We start from the raw sequence: 23,811 nt of genomic DNA on the forward strand, positions 1-23,811 counted from the left end.
ACCATGTTAGCCAGGATGGTCTCGATCTCCTGACCTCGTGATCCGCCCGTCTCGGCCTCCCAAAGTGCTGGGATGACAGGCGTGAGCCGCCGCGCCCGGCCGATGTGCTGGGATGACAGGCGTGAGCCGCCGCGCCCGGCCGTATTGAATCTTCTAATCCACGAACACAGGATGGCTGCTGATGTATTTCAATCTTCTCTGGTCTCTTTCTTTAGCATTTTTTCCAGTACCTTCCGCAGACAGACCCTGTTCATGACTTCCTAGACTGACATTGAAGTACTTCAGCGTTGGAGCCCCTGCAAATGATCTACCCGCAGGCTCGACTGCCAATGGGACCGACGCCTCCTCATAGCCCAAAGGGGACCGACACCTCCTCCCGGCTCCTTTACTCCTCCAGCATCTCTAAGAGTCTCACCTACTGGCTTTTCCAAATCAACTTCAAAATTATTTTACATTCACAAAATTGTTTTTTCCACTAGAATCACATGAAATCTATAGATGAACTAGACAATTCTAGGACGTTTACTGTTTCACCCCAAGAACATGGTAGGTCTCTCCATGGTTTTTTTTTTTTTTTTTTTTTTTTTGAGGTGCAGTGGCTCACGCCTGTAATCTCAACACTTTCGGAGGCCGAGGCGGGCAGATCACCGGTGGTCAGGAGTTTGAGACCAGCCTGACCAACATGGCAAAACCCCATCTCTACTAATAATACAAAAATTAGCCGGGCTTGGTGGCTCACGCCTGTAATCCCAGCTACTCGGGAGGCTGAGGCAGGAGAATTGCTTGAATCTGGAGGTGGAGGTTGCAGTGAGCCGAGATCGCGCCACTGCATTCCACCCTGGGCGACAGAGTGAGACACCGTCTCAAAAAAAGAAGAAAAAGAAAATTATTTTGGGTCTTTGTCAAATAGTTAAGAATTCAGAATAAAGAAATATGTCAAAAAGACATTAAAAGCTCTATTCATGAATAAGTTTACAGTAGCATTTTTCTGACACATTATAAAATGCAGAATATCTAATAGCACACATACAAGGAAAAGTGTATATGTTTAGTTTTAGAGTTAAGGCGGTGACATTATAACCGCTTTTCATTACTTAAGATTTCCATAAATGTTCTTTTTTTTTTTTTTTTTTTTTTTTTTTTTTTGAGACGGAGTCTTGCTCTTTCGCCCGGGCTGGAGTGCAGTGGCCGGATCTCAGCTCACTGCAAGCTCCGCCTCCGGGTTTTACGCCATTCTCCTGCCTCAGCCTCCGGAGTAGCTGGGACTACAGGCGCCCGCCACCTCGCCCGGCTAGTTTTTTGTATTTTTAGTAGAGACGGGGTTTCACCCTGTTAGCCAGGATGGTCTCGATCTCCTGACCTCGTGATCCGCCCGTCTCGGCCTCCCAAATAAATGTTCTTTAAGCAACATCTTGGGGGCCAACCACGTGCCCCCGCATCGAGACATCAGGTTTCATTGTGGTGTATCAGGGAGCAGGGGACAGAGCAGCCCAGGAGAAGCGAGGACAGTATCCCTCTCCAAGGCAGAGGGCAAGAGGGACACAGCCAAGGGGCCAAGGGCTGTGGGACCCACTCAGCCACCCCCAGCCCCACCAAGTGCTCCTGCTCCAGACATGCTGGCAACTTACTAAGGTCATGTCGTCGCAGCAGGCAGCACAGGTGCAAGAGGCAGCATGAGGGTTTAAGATCCCGTCCTGAAATGTAAAAAGAAGCACCACGCATTAGAAAGTCAGCACCTAAATGTGAATCATTCAATAATAGAAGATTTCAACCACTTCTACCATTTACCTGCCATTCATAAATACAAAAACTCTTTTTTTTTTTTTTTTTTTGAGACAGTCTTGTTGGGTTGCCCAGGCTGGAGTGTGCAGTGGCACGTTCTCGGCTCACTGCAACCTCTGCCTCCCTGGCGCAAGCGATTCTCGTGCCTTAGCCTCCCAAGAAGCTGGGATTATAGGCTTGTGCCACGACACCCGGCTAATTTTTGTATTTTTAGTAGAGATGAGGTTTTGCCATGTTGGCCAGGCTGGTCTCGAACTCCTGGCCTCAAGCAATCATCCCACCTCGGCCTCCCGAAGTGCTGGGATTACTGGAGTAAGCCACCGTGTCCAACCTCATAAAGACAAAAATTCTGAGAAATGAGGGCCGGGCATGGTGGCTCATGCCTGTAATCCCAGCACTTTGAGAGGCCGAGGCGGGCAGCTCACTTGAGGTGGGGAGTTCGAGACCAGCCTGGCCAGTCTGGTGAAACCCGATCTCCATTAAAAACAAAAATTAGGCCAGGTACTGTGGCTCACGCCTGTAATCCCAGCACTTTGAGAGGCCGAGGTGGATGGCTCACTTGAGGTCGGGAGTTCGAGACCAGCCTGGCCAACAGGGTGAAACCCCATCGCTACTGAAAAAAAAAAAAGCCGGGTGTGGTGACGGGCGCCTGTAATCCTAGCTACCTGGGAGGCTGAGGCAGGACAATCCTCTGAGCCTGGGAGGCGGAGGATGCAGTGAGCCAAGATCAAGCCACTGCACTCCAGTCTGGGCAACAAGGTGAGACTCTGTCTCCAAAAAAGAAGCAAACAACAACCAGTCATTTCCAGAGACCTCTCCTTTTCACGGTGCCATTATTGGTGGCAGAACCTATCTCTTTCCTTTCAAGATTTGCAAAAGGCCCTAGAAGAATTGCTTCCTTAACAACACACAAGGGGCCGGGCGCGGTGGCTCACGCCTGTAATCCCAGCACTTTGGGAGGCCGAGACGGGCGGATCACGAGGTCAGGAGATCGAGACCATCCTGGCTAACACGGTGAAACCCCATCTCTACTAAAAACTACAAAAAACTAGCCAGGCGACGTGGTGGCACCTGTAGTCCCAGCTACTCGGGAGGCTGAGGCGAGAGAATGGCGTAAACCCGGGAGGCGGAGCTTGCAGTGAGCTGAGATCCGGCCACTGCACTCCAGCCCGGGCGACAGAGCCAGACTCCGTCTCAAAAAAAAAAAAACCAAAAACAACAACAACACACAAGGAGCTGAACTGGAATAGAAATTCGAAGTCCTCCTTTCTTAGCACACAGAAGAGAAATTAGGCGACTTTGAAAGGGTCACACGTATTCAAACAGGAACGATTATCTTAACTTCCACTGTTTTCATTTTTTGTGTATTCGACACGCCCCCTTCCTGCAGCTGCTCTGTGCCAGGCGCTGTGACCTCATGTACTTCTCCCAACAATCCTCACAGGGTCACGATCATCATCATTCCCATGAGAAAAATCCAGACACTGAAACACGAGAGGGTCAGTCACTCATCCAAGGCCACGAGGTGGAGGCTGCAAACCCCGTGTGTCTGACCCTGTGGCCTGTGCCCTCCCTCTGACTGGGCCACCTCGGAGGCCCCGCATCCAAGCTGTGTGTGGAGCACAGGTGAGGACGCACGGACGATACCTGGATGAGGCACTGCAGGGGTCGGCCTGCGTAGCGAATGCTTCTTTTCCAGTCCTTACTGCTGGCTCTTCCTGCCATGGCCTCAAACTCAGTGGGACTGTACCAGTTCTCCCCCTGCTTGATGCACCGTCCACGGCCGCCTGCAAGGAAGAGCAGCACTCACGATGACAGCAGGTAGGAACGTCGCCTCTGCCATCGCCTCCCTCCTGGGACCTCCTCCGCCGTTCCACCAGCACCAGTACCCCAGCAGCTTGGGTGATCTCACCCACCCGTGTACTTGGCCCTGACAGGGCCACCACGGATCTGCCTTTGCAGCCTGTGCCTCTGATCCCCTACGTGATCTCTCCAGCCACTGTCCGCAGGCACTGCAGGCTCGATCAGGTCCCACACTGAGCACCTCTAGTACCCACTTCCAGAGCCTTTGTCTACAAGTCCCAAGCTGACCTGGCAACTTGAGGAACACGTCCCAGCCCTGCCTCCCTCCCACTCCTTCTTGCTTGTCTCCTATCCCGTAGGTCACGATGGTTTTTCACCCCTAAAGGGTTCCCAGGCCCAGCCCTGCCTAGTGCCTCTCCCAGGCCTCAGCTCTAGTTCACAGGAACTGGGTGTCACTTGCACCTTCTGTCTTGTTGTTTCTTTCTTTTTGAGACGGAGTCTTGCTGTTGCCTAGGCTGGAGTGCAGTGGCTCCATCTCGGCTCACTCCAAGCTCCGCCTCCCAGGTTCACGCCATTCTCCTGCCTCAGCCTCCCAAGTGGTTGAGACTACAGGCGCCGCCACCACACCCGGCTAATTTTTTGTATTTTTAGTAGAGACGGGGTTTCACCGTGTTAGCCAGGACGGTCTCAATCTCCTGACCCCTTGATCTGCCTGCCTCAGCTTCCCAAAGTGCTGGGATTACAGGCGTGAGCCACCGTGCCCGGCCCTGTCTTCCTAACTAGTTCTAGGTGCCACGATTTTCATCTTTCTCAGCCCCCAATTTATCCTGGGGGGCTACAAAGGGAAATACAACTTTGGAGTCTGAAGCGGCAGCCCTCACCTGAGCCAAGCCTGTTCTTGTACAGAGTGCCGCTGATGTTCCGGCACCGCACGGGCAGCTCGCTGTCGTACACAGAGGGGTCCCAGTTGTATTTAGTTCCACCTTTTTCTTGGCCGGGAGCCAGAGGAGTTGGAGGAGACTGAGGACCTTGGGCAGAGAAAGCGTGTGAAGGTGAGAGGCCGGACGCCAAGAAGTACATACAGCATGCACTCGCCTCACAGACACCCACCTCCCCGGAAGCACCACCTCCTCCAACGGCGGAAAACTCTTCTCCGCCAGGAAAATTCCACTGCTTCTACTTAAAATCCATTAATATTTGGTATTCCAAATTTACCACAAAAAGAACTAAATAAATTCCTGAAATAAATTCTAGCTATTCTGAAACATGTTTTGCCCAGGCCTGGGGAGCAGGCACTGCTGTACCTGGGGTGAGGGGAGCTGCCGGGCCCTTCAGCCCGGTGGTCTCCACGATGCTCCCATCTGTGTGGACGACAATCAGTGTGGCTTTTTCGGTGTTCAGGCTGTCCCCGATCTGAAGGGCCGTCCTACCAGACTAGAAGGAAAAACCGCTCCGTCAGGTCACGTCCGAGCATGACACGAGGCGTGTCACTGAGCCCAGCCGGGCCATCCTCCAGCAGGGCTATGGCTGTTCTCACCAAGAAGGGACGTTCGCCTAGGCACCCCATATCTTCTCCAAAGGTATCTCTCAAAGACTCAAAAACAGAGCCAAGAACAAGAGCAGGCAGTGCCGAAGTCTGTGTGGTGCTGAGGAAAATGCCTGCCGTCACTTGTCAAAGGGAAAGAAGACATGTGCTCCACGGATAGGAAACACCCTGACTTCTGCCTGAGCAGTTCCCACAAGGTCACTGTCCTCATGCAGGGTCTCCAACAGACTGCGCTAGCAACCACAGACGAGGCCTTGTGCAGGACCACCCTCCAGAGCCCCTTCCAGATGGCGACGGGAGACCGGGGGCCTCAGAACCACATTTCCACGCCGGCTGAAGCTGCTGCAACTGCTGCCTGCTTCCAAAACCACCCTTCAAGCTGCACAGACCCCACCACAGGCAGCCAGAGTCCCCATGCCCGCACACCACTGCTGGAACTTGAACCCCACCTTGGCCAAGTCATCTGACAAACTCTGGCCTGCAGGCTCTGCCCCAGCAGTGGGCAGACCAGAGACTTCCAGGGGCCTCCCTGAACCCAGCGTTCTGGGTGCCCCAAGGTTTTAATTCTGAATACAAAACCAACCGAGGCAAAGCGAGAAGACAACTGTTTCTTTTTTTCTTTTTCTTTTTTTTTTTTGGAGACGGAGTCTCACTCTGTCCCGAGGCTGGAGTGCAGTGGTGCCATCTTGGCTCACTACAAGCTCCGCCTCCCGGGTTCATACCATTCTTCTGCCTCAGCCTCCCGAGTAGCTGGGACTACAAGCACCTGCCACCAAGCCCAGCTAATTTTTTGTATTTTTAGTAGAGACGGGGTTTCACCGTGTTAGCCAGGATGGTCTCGATCTCCTGACCTCGTGATCCGCCCACCTCGGCCTCCCAAAGTACTGGGATTACAGGCGTGAGCCACCGCGCTCGGCTGACAACTGTTTCTTACATCTGAAAATGTCACTGTCGAATCAGGGCACTTGAGGAGAAGGTTCTCGTGCAGTTGAGGGTTCCCCGACACACATGCCTGGCGCCTGGGCTCACGGAGGCCCAAGGGCCAACACCTCACAATGGGGGTCCTACCACTGTGCCTGAGTCACCAAAGACCGGCAGCTCTTCACAGGAGAAAGGGAATGTCTTGTGTCTGTTTAAGAGTCACAGAGGCCGGGCGCGGTGGCTCAAGCCTGTAATCCCAGCACTTTGGGAGGCCGAGACGGGCGGATCACGAGGTCAGATCGAGACCATCCTGGCTAACACGGTGAAACCCCGTCTCTACTAAAAAATATAAAAAACTAGCCGGGCGAGGTGGCGGGCGCCTGTAGTCCCAGCTACTCGGGAGGCTGAGGCAGGAGAATGGCGTAAACCCAGGAGGCAGAGCTTGCAGTGAGCTGAGATCCGGCCACTGTACTCCCGCCTGGGCGCCAGAGTGAGACTCCGTCTCAAAAAAAAAAAAAAAAAAAAAAAGAGTCACAGAGTATTTTTCTTAGGAAGGGAACATACAGTTATTTCAGACCGTGTCCCGCTTTGTTGTCAGTTTCTAAACAGGAACACACCAGTCTCTGGTCTTCCTGGCCTGGAGGAAAGAAGACTAGCCTCGGCCTCTGCAGGCACTTGCAGGACACTGCTGCTCCATGTCAGCATGTTCCAGGCACCCGCAGGTGCCTTGGGTTTCAGCCCTTCCTAGGAAATGAGGCGCCCAGACCCCGCTGCCAGGAAGGAGCAGCCTGACTGAAAGCACAGATCACCGCATGGCCATAGGTCAGCCTGTGTGTGTTCTCACACCCATCAGAAATAAACCAAGTTTCTGGGCTGGGAGCAGTGCCTCATGCTGTAATCCCAGCACACGGGGAGGCCGAGGTGGTAGCTACCCGAGGTCAGGAGTTTGAGACGACCTGGACAACATGGCGAACCCAGGAGGTGGAGGTTGCAGTGAGCTGAGATCACTCCACTGCACTCCAGTCTGGGCAGCAAAGCAAGACTCTGTCAAAAAGGAAGGAAGGAAGGAATGGAGGGAGGGAAGGAAGTTTCCAAGTTTCTTATGTTTTTACTGAAGTCCTTCACAAGTTTTCTGTTTGCTGCCATTCTTTTTTTTTTTTTTTTTTTTTTGAGACGGAGTCTGGCTCTGTCGCCCAGGCTGGAGTGCAGTGGCCGGATCTCAGCTCACTGCAAGCTTCGCCTCCCGGATTTACGCCATTCTCCTGCCTCAGCCTCCCGAGTAGCTGGGACTACAGGTGCCCGCCATTACGCCTGGCTAATTTTTTGTATTTTTAGTAGAGAGGGGGTTTCACCGTGTTAGCCAGGATGGTCTCGATCTCCTGACCTCGTGATCCACCCGTCTCGGCCTCCCAAAGTGCTGGGATTACAGGCTTGAGCCACCGTGCCCGGCCTGTTTGCTGCCATTCTAACAATAACTCTGATTTCTGGCCGGGTGTGGTGGCTCACGCCAGCACTTTGGGAGGCCAAGGCAGGCAGATCACCTAAGGTCAGGAGTTTGAGGCCAGCCTGGACAACATGGTGACCTATCTTTACTAAAATTACAAAACTTAGCTTGGCATGGTGGCACATACCTATAATCCCAGCTCCTCAGGAGGCTGAGGCACAAGAATGGCTTGAACCCAGGAGGCAGAGGTTGCAATGAGCCGAGATCGCACTACTGCACTCCAGGCTAGGTGACAGAGCAAGACTCCGTCTCAAAAACAAAACAAACAAACAACCACTCTGCTTTCAGGTATATGAGGATGATGTCCCAGGTGCGTGACCAAGGCTGAAAAGACTACAAGTAACAGGTGCCAGTGGTCCCAGGGAAAACCCCTTTCTGGAGACTGGACCCACCCTGGCATCTGCCACTCGGAAACAAGGTTGCCTGTCCTGGTTGACCCAATGTCCCCAGGTCACCGAAGGCCCCACGTACAAAACATAAAACAAGCTGATACAACATGATCACAAAAGGGCTCTGAAGGTGGCAGAGACACTATCTGAAACATAATTGGCTTTCAGCAGTTTCCTAAGCAGACGGCAGTCAGGCGTGCAGAATGAAGGAGGGTGGGAGACTGTGCCATAAACGCTACGAGAACAGGATATGGGGGAGGGAAACGCCCCGCTTCTTTTAGCTGGCCCTGCAGCTACAGGAGTAAGGAGCGCAGGCAGCGCCAGGCCTCGGGCAGAGGCTGAACTGTGGGCGGACGGCAGCCTGGGCTGGGTCAGGAGCTGGGAGTCCCCACCCGATGCAGGCCACCAGCCCATCTGATGAGGTGTGACTCTTCATCCGGCCTTGAGAGGCAGCTTCTCCCTCAGCCTAAGTTCTCCCACCCCAGCACAGCCTGAAGGCTTCTGAGAGCAGAGCGAGCCAGTGCCTCCCTCCCCAGCTCACAGAGCAGACACGCACCATGGGCTGAACCCCGGGAGAGCCTCAGGGAAGCCCAAGGCCCCGAGCGTGGCACCACTCGCACTGGGCTATGCCCCTCAGAGCAGCTTATGCCCCTCAGAGCAGCTTACCAGAACATGTCCTGAGATGGACGCCGCGTTGGCCACAGATGTGGTGAAGACATTGTCTGCAGCAGCCCCCACGTTGGCCACTGTCACTGTGGTCACCTCTGCAACAGAAGGAGCCTCATTTAAGAAGCAACGAAAGCCAGAACAGACAAAGTGAACAGCCTCACTCAGGCGCTTCAAAGACAGTGACTCCCCCTGGGGTATGTGCACTTGTAACCTGGAAGATCTTAACACTTGCATGAACGGCGCTCGACCTTTATTTCTATTCCACAGTCTAAGTCACTCGGCTCTTCCAGGAAAGAGAGAGGAAATCTATTCTTCCCCAGTAAAGCCTTTTATGTGCAGTAAAAAGTGCACACAACAAACCCACCCGTCTCTATGCCCCAGCCAGCCCCAACTCTACCAAATCACCACTGGGACTCTATCTCCCTCTGTGGCGCGGCTGTGTCCTGCCAGTCAGGTGTGCCCTGCGCCTACAACGAGCTCTCGGCCTCCCCACAGGTGAGGACACTCCTGGACCCACTCTTGCAGCTCCATTCCTGCCTCTCCTCCACCGCAGGGTCAGGCCACCACTGTCAGGTGACCTCGGCCCCATGCTCACCGCCATTGCCCTTGGTCCCTGACCACTTCCTCCTAAAAAGTACATCTGCCGGGCGCGGTGGCTCACGCCTGTCATCCCAGCACTTTGGGAGGCCGAGGATCACGAGGTCAGGAGATCGAGACCATCCTGGCTAACACGGTGAAACCCCGTCTCTACTAAAAAATACAAAAAACTAGCCGGGCGAGGTGGCGGCGCCTGTGGTCCCAGCTACTCCGGAGGCTGAGGCAGGAGAATGGCGTAAACCCGGGAGGCGGAGCTTGCAGTGAGCTGAGATCCGGCCACTGCACTCCAGCCTGGGCAACAGAGCGAGACTCCATCTCAAAAAAAAAAAAAAGTACATCTAACCTGCCTGTGCCACTTGGTGCCACCCCACCACACCCCCTACAACATGGAACTCGGCCCCCTGGCATGCAGACAGGCCCTCTGGCAGCGTCTGCACACAGGGCAAGTACCACAGAGGTCAGCTACACCCCACCTCCTGCCCCGTCATCCCAGATAGTTCCTGCAGCTCCAGCCTCTGCGTGTTGCAGTGTTTCTAGAGAAACACTTTCTGCCACCAACACCCCCACACTCTCCTCTCTGCCTCTGCGAAGGCTTCCTGTGATGCTCCTAGGCCAAGCAAGTGGCTCTTCTGTCACCGAGTTCTAGAATGTCCTGTGCCCAGGGCAATCTCTGGCACACAGCAGATGCTTAAAAGATACTGGTTGAGGCCGGGCGCGGTGGCTCACGCCTGTAATCTCAGCACTTTGGGAGGCTGAGGTGGGCGGATCACGAGGTCAGGAGATCGAGACCATCCTGGCTAACACGGTGAAACCCCGTCTCTACTAAAAATACAAAAATTCAGCCAGGCGTGGTGGCGGCGCCTGTAGTCCCAGCTACTTGGGAGGCTGAGGCAGGAGAATGGCGTGAATCCAGGAGGCGGAGCTTGCAGTGAGCCGAGATAGCACCACTGCACTCCAGCCTGGGCGACAAAGTAAGACTCCATCTCAAGAAAAAAAAAAAAAAAAGATACTGGTTGAATGCATCCTGACCATACCATTAACCCAGCACTCACCAAACTGCCCTAAAAAATGCCTGTTTGCAGTCAAGCGCGGTGGCTCACACCTGTAATCCCAGTACTTTGGGAAGCAGAGGCGGGAGGATCAACTGAGGTCGGGAGTTCGAGACCAGCCTGACCAACATAGAGAAACCCCCATCTCTACCAAAAATACAAAATTAGCTGGGCATGGTGGTGCATGCCTGTAATCCCAGCTACTCGGGAGGCTGAGGCAGGAGAATCGCTTGAGTCCGGGAGGAGGAGGTTGCAGTGAGCCAAGATCCCGCCACTGCGCTCTAGCTTGGGCAACAAGAAGGAAACTCCGTGTCAAAAAAAAAAAAAAAGCCTGTTTGCTGTCCGTCTCCACGACCAGATCACACCAGGTGCAGGGCTCACTCATCCTCGCCTCTCAGCACCACAATCCCCAGCAGGCGGCGTGGGGCCACAGTGAGAGCTGAACGCCAGGCCCGCCGCAGCCCTGGGAGCATCCGCCCAAAGCCTCCTCAGGCGGCAGCGTGTCCTGCTGAGTTACCTAAACCTGGAAACTACTTGACTTCAGCTTTTACCACATAAAAACACAACTATTTTTCAGAAGAAAACATATTTCAACATATTTCTCTGACATCATGATGAACAGCATCATTTTTCTTTTATGCATTCAGAAAAATACGTGCAAAAATGACAAAAACCTGAAGTCAACCTCATGGCTCCAAATCCCAATGTCAAACCAGAGTTTAGCCATGAAAGCTAACCCGAGAGTCACAAAGCTTTCCCTCCCTTTTTCTTCTTAACCAACCAAACAAGCAGCAGTGACTCCCTTGCCTTTGAGGGCCATTCAGTTGACCAAGGGCAGCCCAGACGCTGCTGGGACAGCCCCCAGGCCAAAGACACACTCAGAGCACACGCAATGCCCTGACATACCTCGCACACCCGCAAAGCTCCTTAGGAGAAAAGTGCCTCACAACGCAACAAGGAGCTCCTCCAAGGGTCTGAACGCTGAGCTGCGAGTCCCTGGGGGACACTCGGGAGCTCCAATGGGGAAGAGTGCAGTGCGTTGGGAAGCTAGTGGGCAGGGAAGTCTATGCCCCACTGACACGAAGGCGGGACACAGGAGGTACTGGATGGCTACAGGCCCGTAGGGCATCTGTGAGCTCTGCCCCGGGCTCCCAGTGTTTTGGAGCCTGAGGAGGCTGCTCTGTGTGGCAAGAAACTATGAGCAGCTTACAGAAAAATATGGGCTGGCAAGCCACGGCAGCCTCCCCAAAGGGAGGCTGACAGGAAGGGGGCAGAAGGAGCAGGTCCTTAGGGAAAAAGGCAAGAGGAAGAGGGAGGACTGGGAGAGGAGCCTGCACAAGTAACTCCACGGCCCCCCTGGGTCACCACACAGCCACGCTGACCTCTGGCATCATGGCCTCCAGCAGGCTGCCCACCCCTGGCTTCTCAGTGCTCAGGTCATACTTGAACTGGCCCTCAGGACATGGGGGGTTCCTGGTGACCGCAGGTGCCCACCCACCCCCAGGCTTCTCCAGGACAGGTGGGTGGGGGGAGCCAGGATGAAGGCAGGGCAGGGGCAGGGCTGCACAGGGGAACCAGTAGGAGGCAGGGCTGCCACAAAGAAAAGGGAGGGGGGGCCGGTGTGTGCAGCGCAGGGCCAGGCCAGGTGAGGCTGGGTGGGTCACCAGGGGCAGGTGTGCGGGGCAGGTGGGGCAGGCTGGTCACCTGGGGCAGGTATGTGGATCAGGTGTGCGGGGCAGGTAGGCCAGGCTGATCACGTGGGGCAGGTGTGAGGGGCGGGTGGGGCAGGCTGGAAACGTGGAAGAGGTGTGCGGGGCAGGTGTCTGTGGCAGGTGGGGCAGGCTGGTCACCTGGAGCAGGTATGTGGGGCAGGTGGGAGGGGCTGCTGGGGCATTGTGGTCATGTGGGGCAGGTGTGAGAGGTGTGCGGGGCGGGTGGGCTGGGCTGGTCACGTGGAGCAGGTGTGAGGAGCAGGTGTGGCGGGCTGGTCACGTGGGGCAGTTGTGCGGGGCAGGTGTGCGGGGTAGGCGCGCTGGAACCGGACGAGGCGAGAGGCCGGTGGGCGCACTTGCCTGCGAAGGCTGCGGCAGCAGCGGTCTCATCGGAGCCGGGCAGGGCCTCGGCGCCCATGTCCATGTGCCCGGGCTCCGCCGCCATCACCGCCACTGCCGTGACCCGCGGAGTCTCCCGCTCCGCCTCCGAGTCTGCGTCCTCCTCCGAGTCCTCGTCCCTGCTCAGCACCGGCTCCTCCGCCTCGCCTCCCGCCGCGGCCGCGGCCGCCGCCGCCACAGCGGCCGCGGCCGCCACCGCTGCCGCCTCAGCCAGGCCCAGCTGCTTTGCCGCCGAGTCCGAGTCCTCCATCCGGACTCCGCCGAGCCTTCCCGAAGGCGCCGTCCGGGGCCGCCCGAAGCACCGGTCGCTGAGCCCGAAGCGGGGCCCGAAGAGGACGCCCGAGCTGGGCCGAGGCCGCCCGAAGCCGCCGCCCGAAGCCGCCGCCCGAACAGGGACCGAAAAGGCAGCCAGCCGCCGAGCAGACCCGAGCCGAGTCTGCCCGTAGAGCGGAGCCGAGGCGAACCGAGGCTGCCCGAATAAAAGCCGAACCTGCACGAAGCCGCCGAGCCGAGACCGAGTCCTGAACCGAGGTGGGTCGAAGCTCCCCGAAGTGGGAAGCCGAGTCAGTCCGAATAGGTCCGAGTCTGCACGAGGGCTTCCGAGAGACTGAGCCCCGCTCTCCTCACTGCCTAACAGGCTGAGACGGCTGTTGTCCCCGGCCGACAGGGCTGGACGGCTCTAGGCAGATTCTCGCCGGCGCCCGGCGCAATTCTGCCTCTCAGAGACAGAACTTAGTGCCGCGGGTTTCGCCCGTTCCCGCTGCCGGCGGGAACCGAGTCAGCCCGAGGCCGAGCCGAGACGAGCCGAATGTCCCCGAGCCCGAATGCTCCCGAACCTCGGTTCTCCGCCTCCTCCCTTCCGAAAGTGCCCGAGCGGTGCCGGACGGACTAATCGAGTCTCGGCCGTGGCTCGGACGTCCGCTCCCGAAACGCGGCGCGGTCGGGCCCCTTCGTCAGGAGACGCGAAAATGGCCGAAGGAGCGCGAGCAGCGCGGGCCGAGAGGCTGCCGGGATCGCGACGGACCGGCGGGCGGGGCGGGTAAGATGGCGGCCGCGCGGCGAGGTGAGCTCGGGCGGGTGGGGGCTTCCGGGCTAGCCGCGGCGGGCGCGGCGTTTCCCTGTGGTACAATCCGGTTTCCGTCTTCGGTGCGCTCACGGGGCTGTGCTACCGTCTCTACGTGAGCGAGACAGCTCCGTCACTCCATCGAGAAGCGCGGCCTGGCCTGGGTGGCGGGCGTCCTGCGCCCCGAGGAGCTCGCCCGCGCGCGGGCGCCTGGGCCCGCGCAGGGTGGATGCGGAGCGGCTTTGGAGCGGCTCTCGGGGACCCGGTCCCCGACAGCTCTTGTCCCGCGCGTGGCTTTTGTGAAGACACGTGGGCAGGATGGGCGCGGGGTTTCGGTAGCCTTGGAACCTTCGCCAAAGAAACCGCGCGTGCCCAGGCCTCAGCCGTCCTGCGTGAGAGACTCGCCTCCGAGAGGAGGAAGGGACAGACCAAAGCAGTCAATCGGCCGTCCTGGAGAGGGGCCGCTTTCTGCTGTCTGCGGGTGCAGCCAGAGCTCTCAAACGCGGGCGCTGAAGTGCCAGACCTTCGAGCGCGTTCTCTGGAAATTAGGTGCTTTGTTTTAAAGGAATAACGAATGGCTGTTCCATGGGCAGGGCAGCCTCTAGTAATCAGGTTTGTGTATTTTCATTAGGTTAAAAATCAAGTTTAGGTGGGGCGCAGTGGCTCATCTCTGTAAGCCTGGCACTTTGGGAAGCAGAGGCTGCAGGATCTTTTGAGACCAGCCTGGGCAACATAGTAAGATACTCTCTCTACAAAAAAATTGTAAACATCAGCCGGTCGTGGTGGCGCACCCCTGTGGACCAAGCTACTCTGGAGGCTGAGGCTGGCTGATCGCTTGAACCCAGGAGGTCCAGGCTACAGTGAGTCGTGATGGCGCCACTGCACCCCAGCCTGGGCGACAGAGCGAGACCCCCCTCTACAAAAAAAAAAAATTAAAAATTAGCCCGGGGAGCCTGTGGTCCCAGCTACGTGGGAGACTGAAGCTGGTGCATCACTTGAGCTCAAAAGATTGAGACTGCAGTGAGCTGTGATCACACCACTGCACTCCAGCCTGGGCAACAGTGCGAGACCCCCTTCTACAAAAAAAAATTAAAAATAACCCCGGGGAAGGCCGGGCGCAGTGGCTCACGCCTGTAATCCCAGCACTTCGGGAGGCCAAGCAGGGCAGATCACCTGAGGTCAAGGGTTTGAGACCAGCCTGACCAACATGGAGAAACCCCGTCTCTACTAAAAATACAAAATTAGCCTGGTGTGATGGTGCATGCCTGTAATCCTAGCTACATGAGAGTCTGAGGCAGGAGAAATCACTCAAACCCGGGGAGGCAGAGGTTGTGGTAGGACAAGATCGCACCATTGCACTCCAGCCTGGGCAACGAGCGAAACTCTGTCTCAAAAAAAAAAATTACCCCAGGGAGCCTGTGGTCACAGCTGCGTGGGAGGCTGAGGCTGGCAGATCACTTAACCCCAGGAGGTTGAGGCTGCAATGAGCTGTGATCACGCCACTGCACTCCAGCCTGGGCAATAGAGCAAAACCCTGTCTCTAAAAAAATTAAGTGTATACCAGAGCAAGATCTCTTAACACACCTTGTCCGTTACATCAGGGAAAACATTTGTTGTCTTTTATTTCCATGTTTAACTTCGCCTGACACAGCTATTCATAGCCACATTGTGATTACAGTAAGTCACTGACCAAAAATGTCCTGAAAGCCAGGGCTACGTTCAGTCAGAATGAGCTCCTGCAGGTCTAGAATTGTTAGAACAGCCGCCCTGTAACAGCTGGTTATAGCCGCCCTTCATATTAATTATTTAAATGTTACATCACTTAAGACTTTTATACAGTTTCCCCCAAATGCCACAACTTCAATCTGTAGCAATGAGCAACTAGCAGACACATTGGAAGTGTTTAAGAAGCCAACCTCTAAGAAAAGGAACAGAAGGGACAAAAACCCCAATTAATGCGAAATCATCACAGATAATGACAGGTATTTAGGTAGCCTGGTTTAGCTAGGGCCTGGAAAAGAACAGATCGGATTTAAAGAGTGGTCTGCCGGTAACACGATGCGACGTGGTTTGCCGTGCACTTGGCTTCCTGCTTCCAGCCTGTGGCGCCTCTTTCAGGAGCCCAGTTCTGAGTCTCTGATGCCGATGTCCTATATTTACCGGCTCAAGACGCTTGCCCATGTGAGATTCCACAAACTCTGGCACAGAAGGCCCCAGATCTGCTCAAGAAGCTGTGGGATCAGCCACAAAATCTCACTAACGCCAGGTTTCTGTCCTGCCCTACCTGGCATTGAAGTGGAAATGGAACAGAGAGGCTGTGTTCAGGTTGCTGTCCTGCCTGCCGCCCAGCAGTGCAGCTTGAGCCTCCTTTTATGAGAGGTTTCCGCCCAATTCTAGATCTATATTGATGTATTTACACATGTAGAGACGTGCACATATCACATGTGCAACTAGCATGAGCCCTTTTCAGACAATTAGTCCGACCCAGGTCACCGTGGATCCAGGATGAGTCAGGGGAGTCTTCAGATGCAAAACCTCAGAATCGAAAATGCGGAAAGAGGCTCCACTCACTCCTCGGGGTTCCTGTCATCTCAGGTCGGGGTGGGAGAAGGCCTAAGAGGTTTCATGATAAAAAGATTGGACTGCTGCATTGCTAGTTTTGAAAATTCTTATTTTTGGAGGGATGTTTGGGGATAAAATTCCAAAGGAAAGCAAATGTCTCTTATAGATTACGAAAAAAGATTGTTACAATCTAAGTCAGAAAAGATTTTCTTTTTTTTTTTTGAGACAGAATCTCACTCAGTCGCCCAGGCTGGAGTGCAGTGGCTCGATCTCAGCTCACTGCAAGCTCCGCCTCCCGGGTTTACGCCATTCTCCTGCCTCAGCCTCCCGAGTAGCTGGGACTACAGGCGCCTGCCAACATGCCCAGCTAATTTTTTTGTATTTTTAGTAGAGACGGGGTTTCACCGTGTTAGCCAGGATGGTCTCAATCTCCTGACCTCGTGATCTGCCCGCCTCGGCCTCCCAAAGTGCTGGGATTACAGGCGTGAGCCACCGCGCCCAGCCGAAAAGGTTTTCATTAGTCATATATGTGTGGCAAATACAGAGAAGCCGCAGACAACGAGGGGAGCTGCGGTTTGGGTAGGCTCAGGGTGCTGCTTTCCCTGAGGGCCAGCTGGGTTTGGCCCAGGGTGAAGTGGAGCATTCACTTCCCACCACGGTTCCTCCCGTACTCGCTGTCTCCAGCCTCAGGTTCTGAAAGGCAGAGACTCCTAGCCTCGTTGAAGGGTGGCTAGAGAGGCACGGGAGATACCTAGGGGCAGGCCCACAGTATATGTTTACTGCTTTCTTTTTTTTTTTTTTTTTTTTTTTTGAGGCGGAGTCTCGCTCTGTCGCCCGGACTGGAGTGCAGTGGCCAAATCTCAGCTCACTGCAAGCTCCGCCTCCCGGGTTTACGCCATTCTCCTGCCTCAGCCTCCCGAGTAGCTGGGACTACAGGCGCCCGCCACCTCGCCCAGCTAGTTTTTTTTGTATTTTCAGTAGAGACGGGGTTTCACCGTGTTAGCCAGGATGGTCTCGATCTCCTGACCTCGTGATCCGCCCGTCTCGGCCTCCCAAAGTGCTGGGATTACAGGCTTGAGCCACCGCGCCCGGCCATGTTTACTGCTTTCTACAAATATGAGATCAAAAGAGAGTAAAGCAGGGGTGGTTCCTATCAGTGTGGAGCGAGCCCCAGGAAAGCCTCCTGGTGGCTGTCGGGCCTTGCTCACGGCCCCTTTCTCTTTCAGGGAGAGGCTTCTCCACAGTGGTATCCTGCTGCGTGCCCCTCCAGGACAGCACCCAGAGGCCCGAATTGCTGCCACGCAGAGAGTGCTCGGCCTCACCCCACGTTTTCCTTAAGTTCTGTCTAGTAATTCCACTTTCGAGAGGAGGGTGTTGCTTGACAGATTTAGAGAGTTGATGTAACTTCCTTGGATCAGTTGTGTTGGCTCCATCCCCTACCTGCTCAGCCCTGCACAAAGTGGCTAAGCACGCCAGACTGCCCGGCTCCGAAGAGGATGGCCACCTGCCTCTGTCCCGGCCAGTAGTGGCAGGAAGATGGAAATTCCTCACTTTGAATGTCCCTAGATTCATTTTATTTTTGTTTGTTTATTTTATTTTAAGGACGGAGCCTTGCTCTCACCCTGGCTGGAGTGTGGCAATCACAGCTCACTGCAGCCTCGGCCTCCTGAAGCGCTGGCATCACAGGCGTGAGTCACTGTGCCTGGCCCCATAGACTCATGTTAGCATAAACAAATAGGAAATGTACACAGCTGAGGAAATGGCCAATAGATACTTAAGTCCCCCCAAACAGAAATATATTTCCTCTGAAGAGCGCAGTGGCTCATGCCTGTAATCCCAACACTTTGGAAGGCTGAGGCGGGCAGATCACTTGAGGCCAGGAGTTTGAGACCAGCCTGGCCAACATGGTGAAATTCTGTCCCTACTAAAAACACAAAAAATTAGCTGGGTGTGGTGGTATACACCTGTAATCCCAGCTACTCAGGAGGCTGAGGCAGAAGAATCACTTAAACCCAGGAGGCGGAGGTTGCAGTGGGCCAAGATTGTGCCACGGCACTCCAGTCTGGGCAACAGAGCAAGACTCTATCTCAAAAACAACAAAAAAAGAAAATGACAAAGTTATTTTTTCTCTCTAACTCATAACTGGGGCCAGAGTCAGGGTGACATCACTGGGAGTGCCAGTGAGTGGAGGCTGTCCCCTGACCAGTCCACAGTCACCGAGGGCAGGGGCTGCGGTGCACAGACTGCATTGTTCTGGCGTGGAGGGGGGTCCCACAAAGGCCTTGCCAGCTCATGGGACCCCACTGGCAGCCAGCACAGTGGCAGAAGCCTCCGATGGGCAGTGAGCCGTTGCCAGGACCCTGTGGTCCCGTGGTGTCTGTGGCCATCAAACAGATGACAGAATCAGCCCCTCTTGTTCAGCCACCTGGGAGGCTGCTCCCAGGCCCATTGAGCTTGAGGATTCTTAACCACTCACCAGCTCTCTTCAGTTCCCCTTCAAATGCTGTTTTGTCTCAGCGGAACGTACTGCACCCTGTATTTCCTCGCCACGCTCCTGATGATCACATATAAAAGTAAGTCAGGCCGGGCGCGGCGGCTCACGCCTGGAATCCCAACACTTTGGGAGGCCGAGGCGGGTGGATCACTTGAGGTCAGGAGTTCGAAACCAACCTGGCCAACATGGGGAAACCCCATCTCTACTAAAAACACAAAAAGAGCCGGGCTTGGTGGTGGGCGCCTATAGTCCCAGCTACTCAGTAGGCTGAGGTGAGAGGATTGCTTGAACCCACAAGGCGGAGGTTGCCGTGAGCTGAGATGGCGCCATTGCACTCCATCCTGGGTGACAGAGCAAGACCCTGTCTCAAAAAAAAAAAGGAAAAGGAAAAGGCAAGCTGAGGTGGCTGCTGCTGCTGCGCCAGGTAACTTGTGTTCCGTCTGCACCTCTGCTCTCCAGGTCAGGTATTCAGCTGTCCTCACCACTACCTGGTCCTTGATCTTGCTCTGCTGTTTCTGATGGGGATTCTGGAAGCGGTGCGGTTATACCTGGGTGAGTGGACGTTAACACCGTGAAGAACCTGTCCTAAGAGTTGCTATCTGTTACCACAGCCTTTCAATAGTAATTATTTTATAGTATGGTTCTCGGAGACGTTTTTTATCCAAACTGCTTACCCAGTTGCTTTGCAGGCTCACCTTACAGTGTCATTAAGTATTAATTGAGAAGTTTTGTCCCAGAGACAGACAACGCTGGGGGCATCGTTGGGAGAGACTGTGTTTGGAAGTGTGTCTTGTAGAAGTCACTGGTTAATGGCACTGAGATCAGAAGCCCAGCCCACCACCACATCCGGAGCTCTGGAATATTCACCAGCACCCCCTTCCCCTTGGCCTCAGCTGTCGGAGGAGAGAGCCCTGGAGAGTTCTGCCAGGTCCCAAAAGGCAGCAGAGTCTAGAGGGGTGGGAGCCCCCAGCCTCCCGAGTCCAGCTCTAGGGATCCCCAAGTCTGCAACCCCTTCAAGTGACCTACTTTTTTTGAGAGGTCTCACTCAGTTGTGCAGGCTGGAGTGCAGTGGTGCAATCACAGCTCACTGCATCCTTGACCTCCTGGGCTCGAGCAATCCCCCTGCCTCAGCCTCCCCCTCTTCCCAAGTAGCTGGGACTATAGGCACCCGCCACCATGCCTGGCTAATTTTTTTTTTTTTTTTTTTTGTAGAGACAAGGAGACAGGGTTTCTTTTTTTTTTTTTTGAGATAGAGTCTCACTCTGTCGCCCAGGCTGGAGTGCAGTGACGCGAACTCGGCTCAGTGCAAGCTCCACCTCCCAGGTTCACAGCAGTCTCCTGTCTCAGCCTCCTGAGTAGCTGGGACTACAGGCGCCCGCCACCACGCCTGGCTAATTTTTTGTATGTTTAGTAGAGACAGGGTTTCACCATGTTAGCCAGGATGGTCTCAATCTCCTGACCTCGTGGTCTGCCCGCCTCGGCCTCCCAAATTGCTGGGATTACAGGTGTGAGCCACCGCTCCCTGCTGGAGACAAGGTTTCACTATGTTGCCCTGGCTGGTCTTGAACTCCTGGGCTCAAGCAGTCTGCCCACCTTGGCCTTCCGAAGTGCCTGACTTCACTGCCCTTTTTTTAACCACACAGTTTGTTCAAGGATATATTCTTGTACAAGATTCAAGGGGTGCAGAAGTAAAACATGGACATTTGCCCTCCCCAGAGCTCACCTCTGTGGCCAGTGGGGTGCAGGCTTCCAGCCCTCTGCGTGCTCATGGTCATAACACGTGCACCTAAACACATGTGTATGTGAAACATTGCCCTACCGTGGGGAACGCAGTGGGCACTTCCAGGGCGCTTTGCGCCTGCCAGGCTGGAATCTTGGACCCCTCTTGTTCACACACAGATACACCCCGATGCTGGATGTCCAGTGAGGAACCGAGGCTGCAGAGAAGGGTGGCCCCCACCCTTCCTCTTGTTATCAGGCCTCAGACACACTAGGAGGATGGAGGCGAGTTCTCTCAGTTGCCCATTCCACTGAGGGGTGCCCGGCCGTCAGTGTCTTGTCTGCACTTACAGATGGTCCTGGAGCCTCTACAGCTTGCCCCCCAGAGTGGGCACTGCTGGGAGGGTGCGAGCGCCACTGCTGCACGGAGGCCCGGTTCTTGGCCGGATCTTCGGGGGGCCTGGGCCTGCCCCAAGGTGGTGGGGACAGGGTGTTGTCTGGCCCTGCTGGGGGCTGCTAGGCCAACGGGGACCCTCCCCAAGCGTGCCGTATGCTGCAGGGTCTCCAGGCACCTGGGCTCAGCTAGTGACTGACACATTTGTTTGCTAAATACGCAGTTTTGTTTTTAATACGTATTCATGAAATTTTCCAGACCTGGCCTTGGACCAGAGAAAAATATTTTGGGAATTTTTCAGAAAAATCCCTTCAGTTCCACTTGGAATTAGGAAAAGGTGGCAGATGCAGTTGAATCATTTTAGAAACCAAATTCACCCTCGCCCACACAGCCAACCCAGAAGACCCAGAGACAGATCACACTGGTTTTACAGGGGCACTTGCCCCAGGAGGGGCTGACGCCCGTGCTGCACATGCTCTCTGCCTCTCCTGAGTTCTGGGTGGCCATGGGGGCTGTTTCCCTGGAATTCCCCGGGCCCCGGAGGAACATAGGGCAAGGATCTGCTCTGGTCCCAGCAGCCTGCCAGGTACCTGTGGGCGGTGGGCTCTGGGGATCACCATCCACCACCTTCACTCCCCCTTTTGCTCTGTTCTCCAGGTACCAGGGGCAACCTGACAGAGGCTGAGAGGCCGCTGGCCGCCAGCCTGGCCCTCACGGCCGGCACCGCCCTCCTCTCTGCCTATTTCCTGCTTTGGCAGACCCTGGTGTTGTGGGCTGACTGGGCCCTCAGTGCCACACTCCTGGCCCTTCACGGCCTGGAGGCCGTCCTGCAGGTGGTTGCCATTGCAGCCTTCACCAGGTAGCTGCAGGCACCCAGAACACCCCACACTGGGGCCCTCCTCCTGGGCCTGACCAGTCCCCCAGCTGTCACCTCCCCGTTCCTGGACAGGAAGGCACTTTTCCTAGTGCCTGTCCATCGATGGTTTTGGATGGCTCCATCTGTCCTGGCAGGGGTGGGAGCAGGAGCCAGAGCAGAACAAACTGCTGGAGGCCCTGGTGTTGGGAACAGCTGCAGGGAGGGTAGGGACCACACAGAACTGCCTTCAAGGTGAGTCCTAGGAGCGCACACTCAGCCCTGTCGGTGGGGTCTGGCTTCAGCAGCCAGGCCTCCATGGACCCCCATGGGCCTCCAGGGCTGAGAGGGAGGACAGAGCCCTTCAGAACAGAAGCCTCGTGTCACCGCCTCCCCCATCACCCCCTAGTTCCCTGATGGTCCTAATTTGTGTTCTGAGACCCCAGTTTACTCCGTGGCCAGGCCCCACCTGTGTTTCCAAGTCCGGCTGGAGAAGCAGGATGGGGTAGGCCTTGTGCTCTGAGTGCCCCCAGCTCTGCCTCACAGGCAGGCAGGTCCCGGGGGCAAGAGTGCACTCTGGGTTCCTAAAGCAATAAATGCAAACAAGCCAACAGCTCTGGTGCTTGAGAATTTCCATCTCAGCCACACTCCTCCCTTGAGGGGCTTCGGGGGAGAGGTCAGGGCTGAGGCTGGGGATGGGACTGCAGGAGAGAGAGCAGCTGCGGGGGCCCACATTCTGAGCCTCCGTCCACTCCAGTTTTAGCGACTTTTGCCTTTTGCACTGAGTGCTAAACAAATTCTAGCTCTGTGATTTTTTTTCCCATTCCCAGATTTACTGTAAGTTCTCCTTAAAAAGTAAGCTGTTATAGTAGCTTTCCCGTCATTTGGTTCTATTGTGTGTTTTCTATGTTTGGAATAATCACATCCTAATATCTAGATATTTTCTCCTCATCGCATTTTGTAAATAAAGAGATGTGTATGCCTCCTTGAATTCTCCTAATTATGGCCACCTCCCCGACCCCATCACCAGTTCTCCCACCCTTCAAGAGAGCACACCCTGCTTGCCAGCTGGTCAATTCCTGGCTGGCCTCGCCCTCGGGCCCTGGCTGCTGGGCGCCTTCCGTTCGGTGGACTCCTGAGGGCAGGAGGCTGCGGGACTGTCCTGGGCCTCCACTGGGGCTCCCTCAGCTGGGGTGGCTGTGGCTGTAGCACCCGGACAGACTTTCCTGCCTGTCTCCGTGGAAGCGATAGGAGCACCCCGTTGTCCTGGGCGGACTTGCTTTGACCTGCCTATCAGCCCCAGAGGCCACAGTGAGGACCTGCAGGCTGACCTGCAGGACAGCCCTCAGGACCCGCTTCCCACGCCTGCGTCCTTGCAGCAGAACCACACATGCCAGCGCCTGAGCGCCTTGGGCCCCCTCCCTCACCAGCGCCTGCACTCGCAGAGGACCGGCTGGGCGTGCCTGCCATCTGAAGGACTCAGCCCATGAACCATGCAGACCAGGGAAGGGCCTCCTCCCCAAGGCTGGAGACCTGTTACCTTCATGGTTAATGGATCCTGACACCTCCAGTCTCAGTGGGCGGACAGGCATGGCTGCAGGTGGCCCGGAGTGGATGGAGCCTGAGAGACCATCCTGTACTGTCTCCTGAGGGCAGGCTCTGCACTCACAATCGTGTTGACAGGCACCCGTTCAGGAGTGGAGAGGGACACCCCCCCTCGGCTGTGCCCTCCAGCGCCTGTTTCCCACTTGGCCACTCCCAGCTCTGCCTCCAGGAAGGGTGAGGGCAAGGGTGCACCATGGGGTTGGCGTGTGTGACCTCTGAGCTCTGGGTCAGGGCAAGCTCATGCATGGAGCAGGATCATGGCATGCAACCTGCAGGATCAAACTGCAAAGGCCGTAAACCAGGAAGCCAGGCCTTGCCTGGGCTCAGGGGCAGGCACTGGGCCCGGAGGAGGAGGGCCACTTCCTGCCACCCCTCCACCGAGCTCACCTGTGGCACCTCCCCAGGAAGTGCTCTGGCCAGACCAGGGTAAACACGCTAGCCCTGCTCCTCTGGGACCGGGGACCCGGACTCTTGGCCACACACATTCCCACCCCTACCCAGGACGGCAGCAGAGCCTTGGGTCCCTGCATGGGCCTGGGGTGCCCTGTGCCCCTTCACCTCCTCCTTGTCCAGTTTACTGCTGTGGCAGCCGGTGCTACCCGCTGTGTCCGCTGCACCCTGGCCTGTTCTGAGCGGTCAGAGCAGCTGGGCAGCAGGACCATCCTGGGAGCCAGGTAGATGAGGACAGAACCAGACACTCCCCGTGTGGTGGGCAGAGGGTGGGGCCTGGGCCTGGCCACGGGGCAGTGC

The 23,811-nt window shown here is 55.8% G+C and overlaps 2 protein-coding genes across 2 annotated transcripts in view; one reads left to right on the top strand and one right to left on the bottom strand.

Annotated features, from left to right (window-relative positions):
* Nucleotides 1–13,198, bottom strand: part of DEAF1 (DEAF1 transcription factor) — a 50,756-nt gene extending 37,558 nt beyond the window's left edge. Inside the window, exons 1-6 of the mRNA XM_033203987.1 lie at nt 12,333–13,198; nt 8,612–8,709; nt 4,890–5,019; nt 4,467–4,613; nt 3,430–3,569; nt 1,629–1,694 (exon numbers count right to left, since the gene is read on the bottom strand). Coding sequence (XP_033059878.1) covers nt 1,629–1,694; nt 3,430–3,569; nt 4,467–4,613; nt 4,890–5,019; nt 8,612–8,709; nt 12,333–12,621 — 870 coding nt within the window. The 5' untranslated portion in view covers nt 12,622–13,198. The remainder of the gene's footprint in view (nt 1–1,628; nt 1,695–3,429; nt 3,570–4,466; nt 4,614–4,889; nt 5,020–8,611; nt 8,710–12,332) is intronic.
* On the top strand, nt 13,196–22,447 carry TMEM80 (transmembrane protein 80). The gene is given in 6 exon segments (XM_033203995.1): nt 13,196–13,360; nt 13,362–13,434; nt 17,223–17,242; nt 18,476–18,569; nt 18,950–19,042; nt 21,261–22,447. Coding segments are annotated over 6 exon segments (651 nt in total). The 3' UTR covers nt 21,467–22,447.
* The last annotated feature ends 1,364 nt before the right edge of the window (nt 22,448–23,811 follow it).

Source organism: Trachypithecus francoisi, unplaced genomic scaffold, assembly GCF_009764315.1.
Source record: "Trachypithecus francoisi isolate TF-2019V2 unplaced genomic scaffold, Tfra_2.0 Lachesis_group8, whole genome shotgun sequence".
Classification (NCBI taxonomy): domain Eukaryota; kingdom Metazoa; phylum Chordata; class Mammalia; order Primates; family Cercopithecidae; genus Trachypithecus; species Trachypithecus francoisi.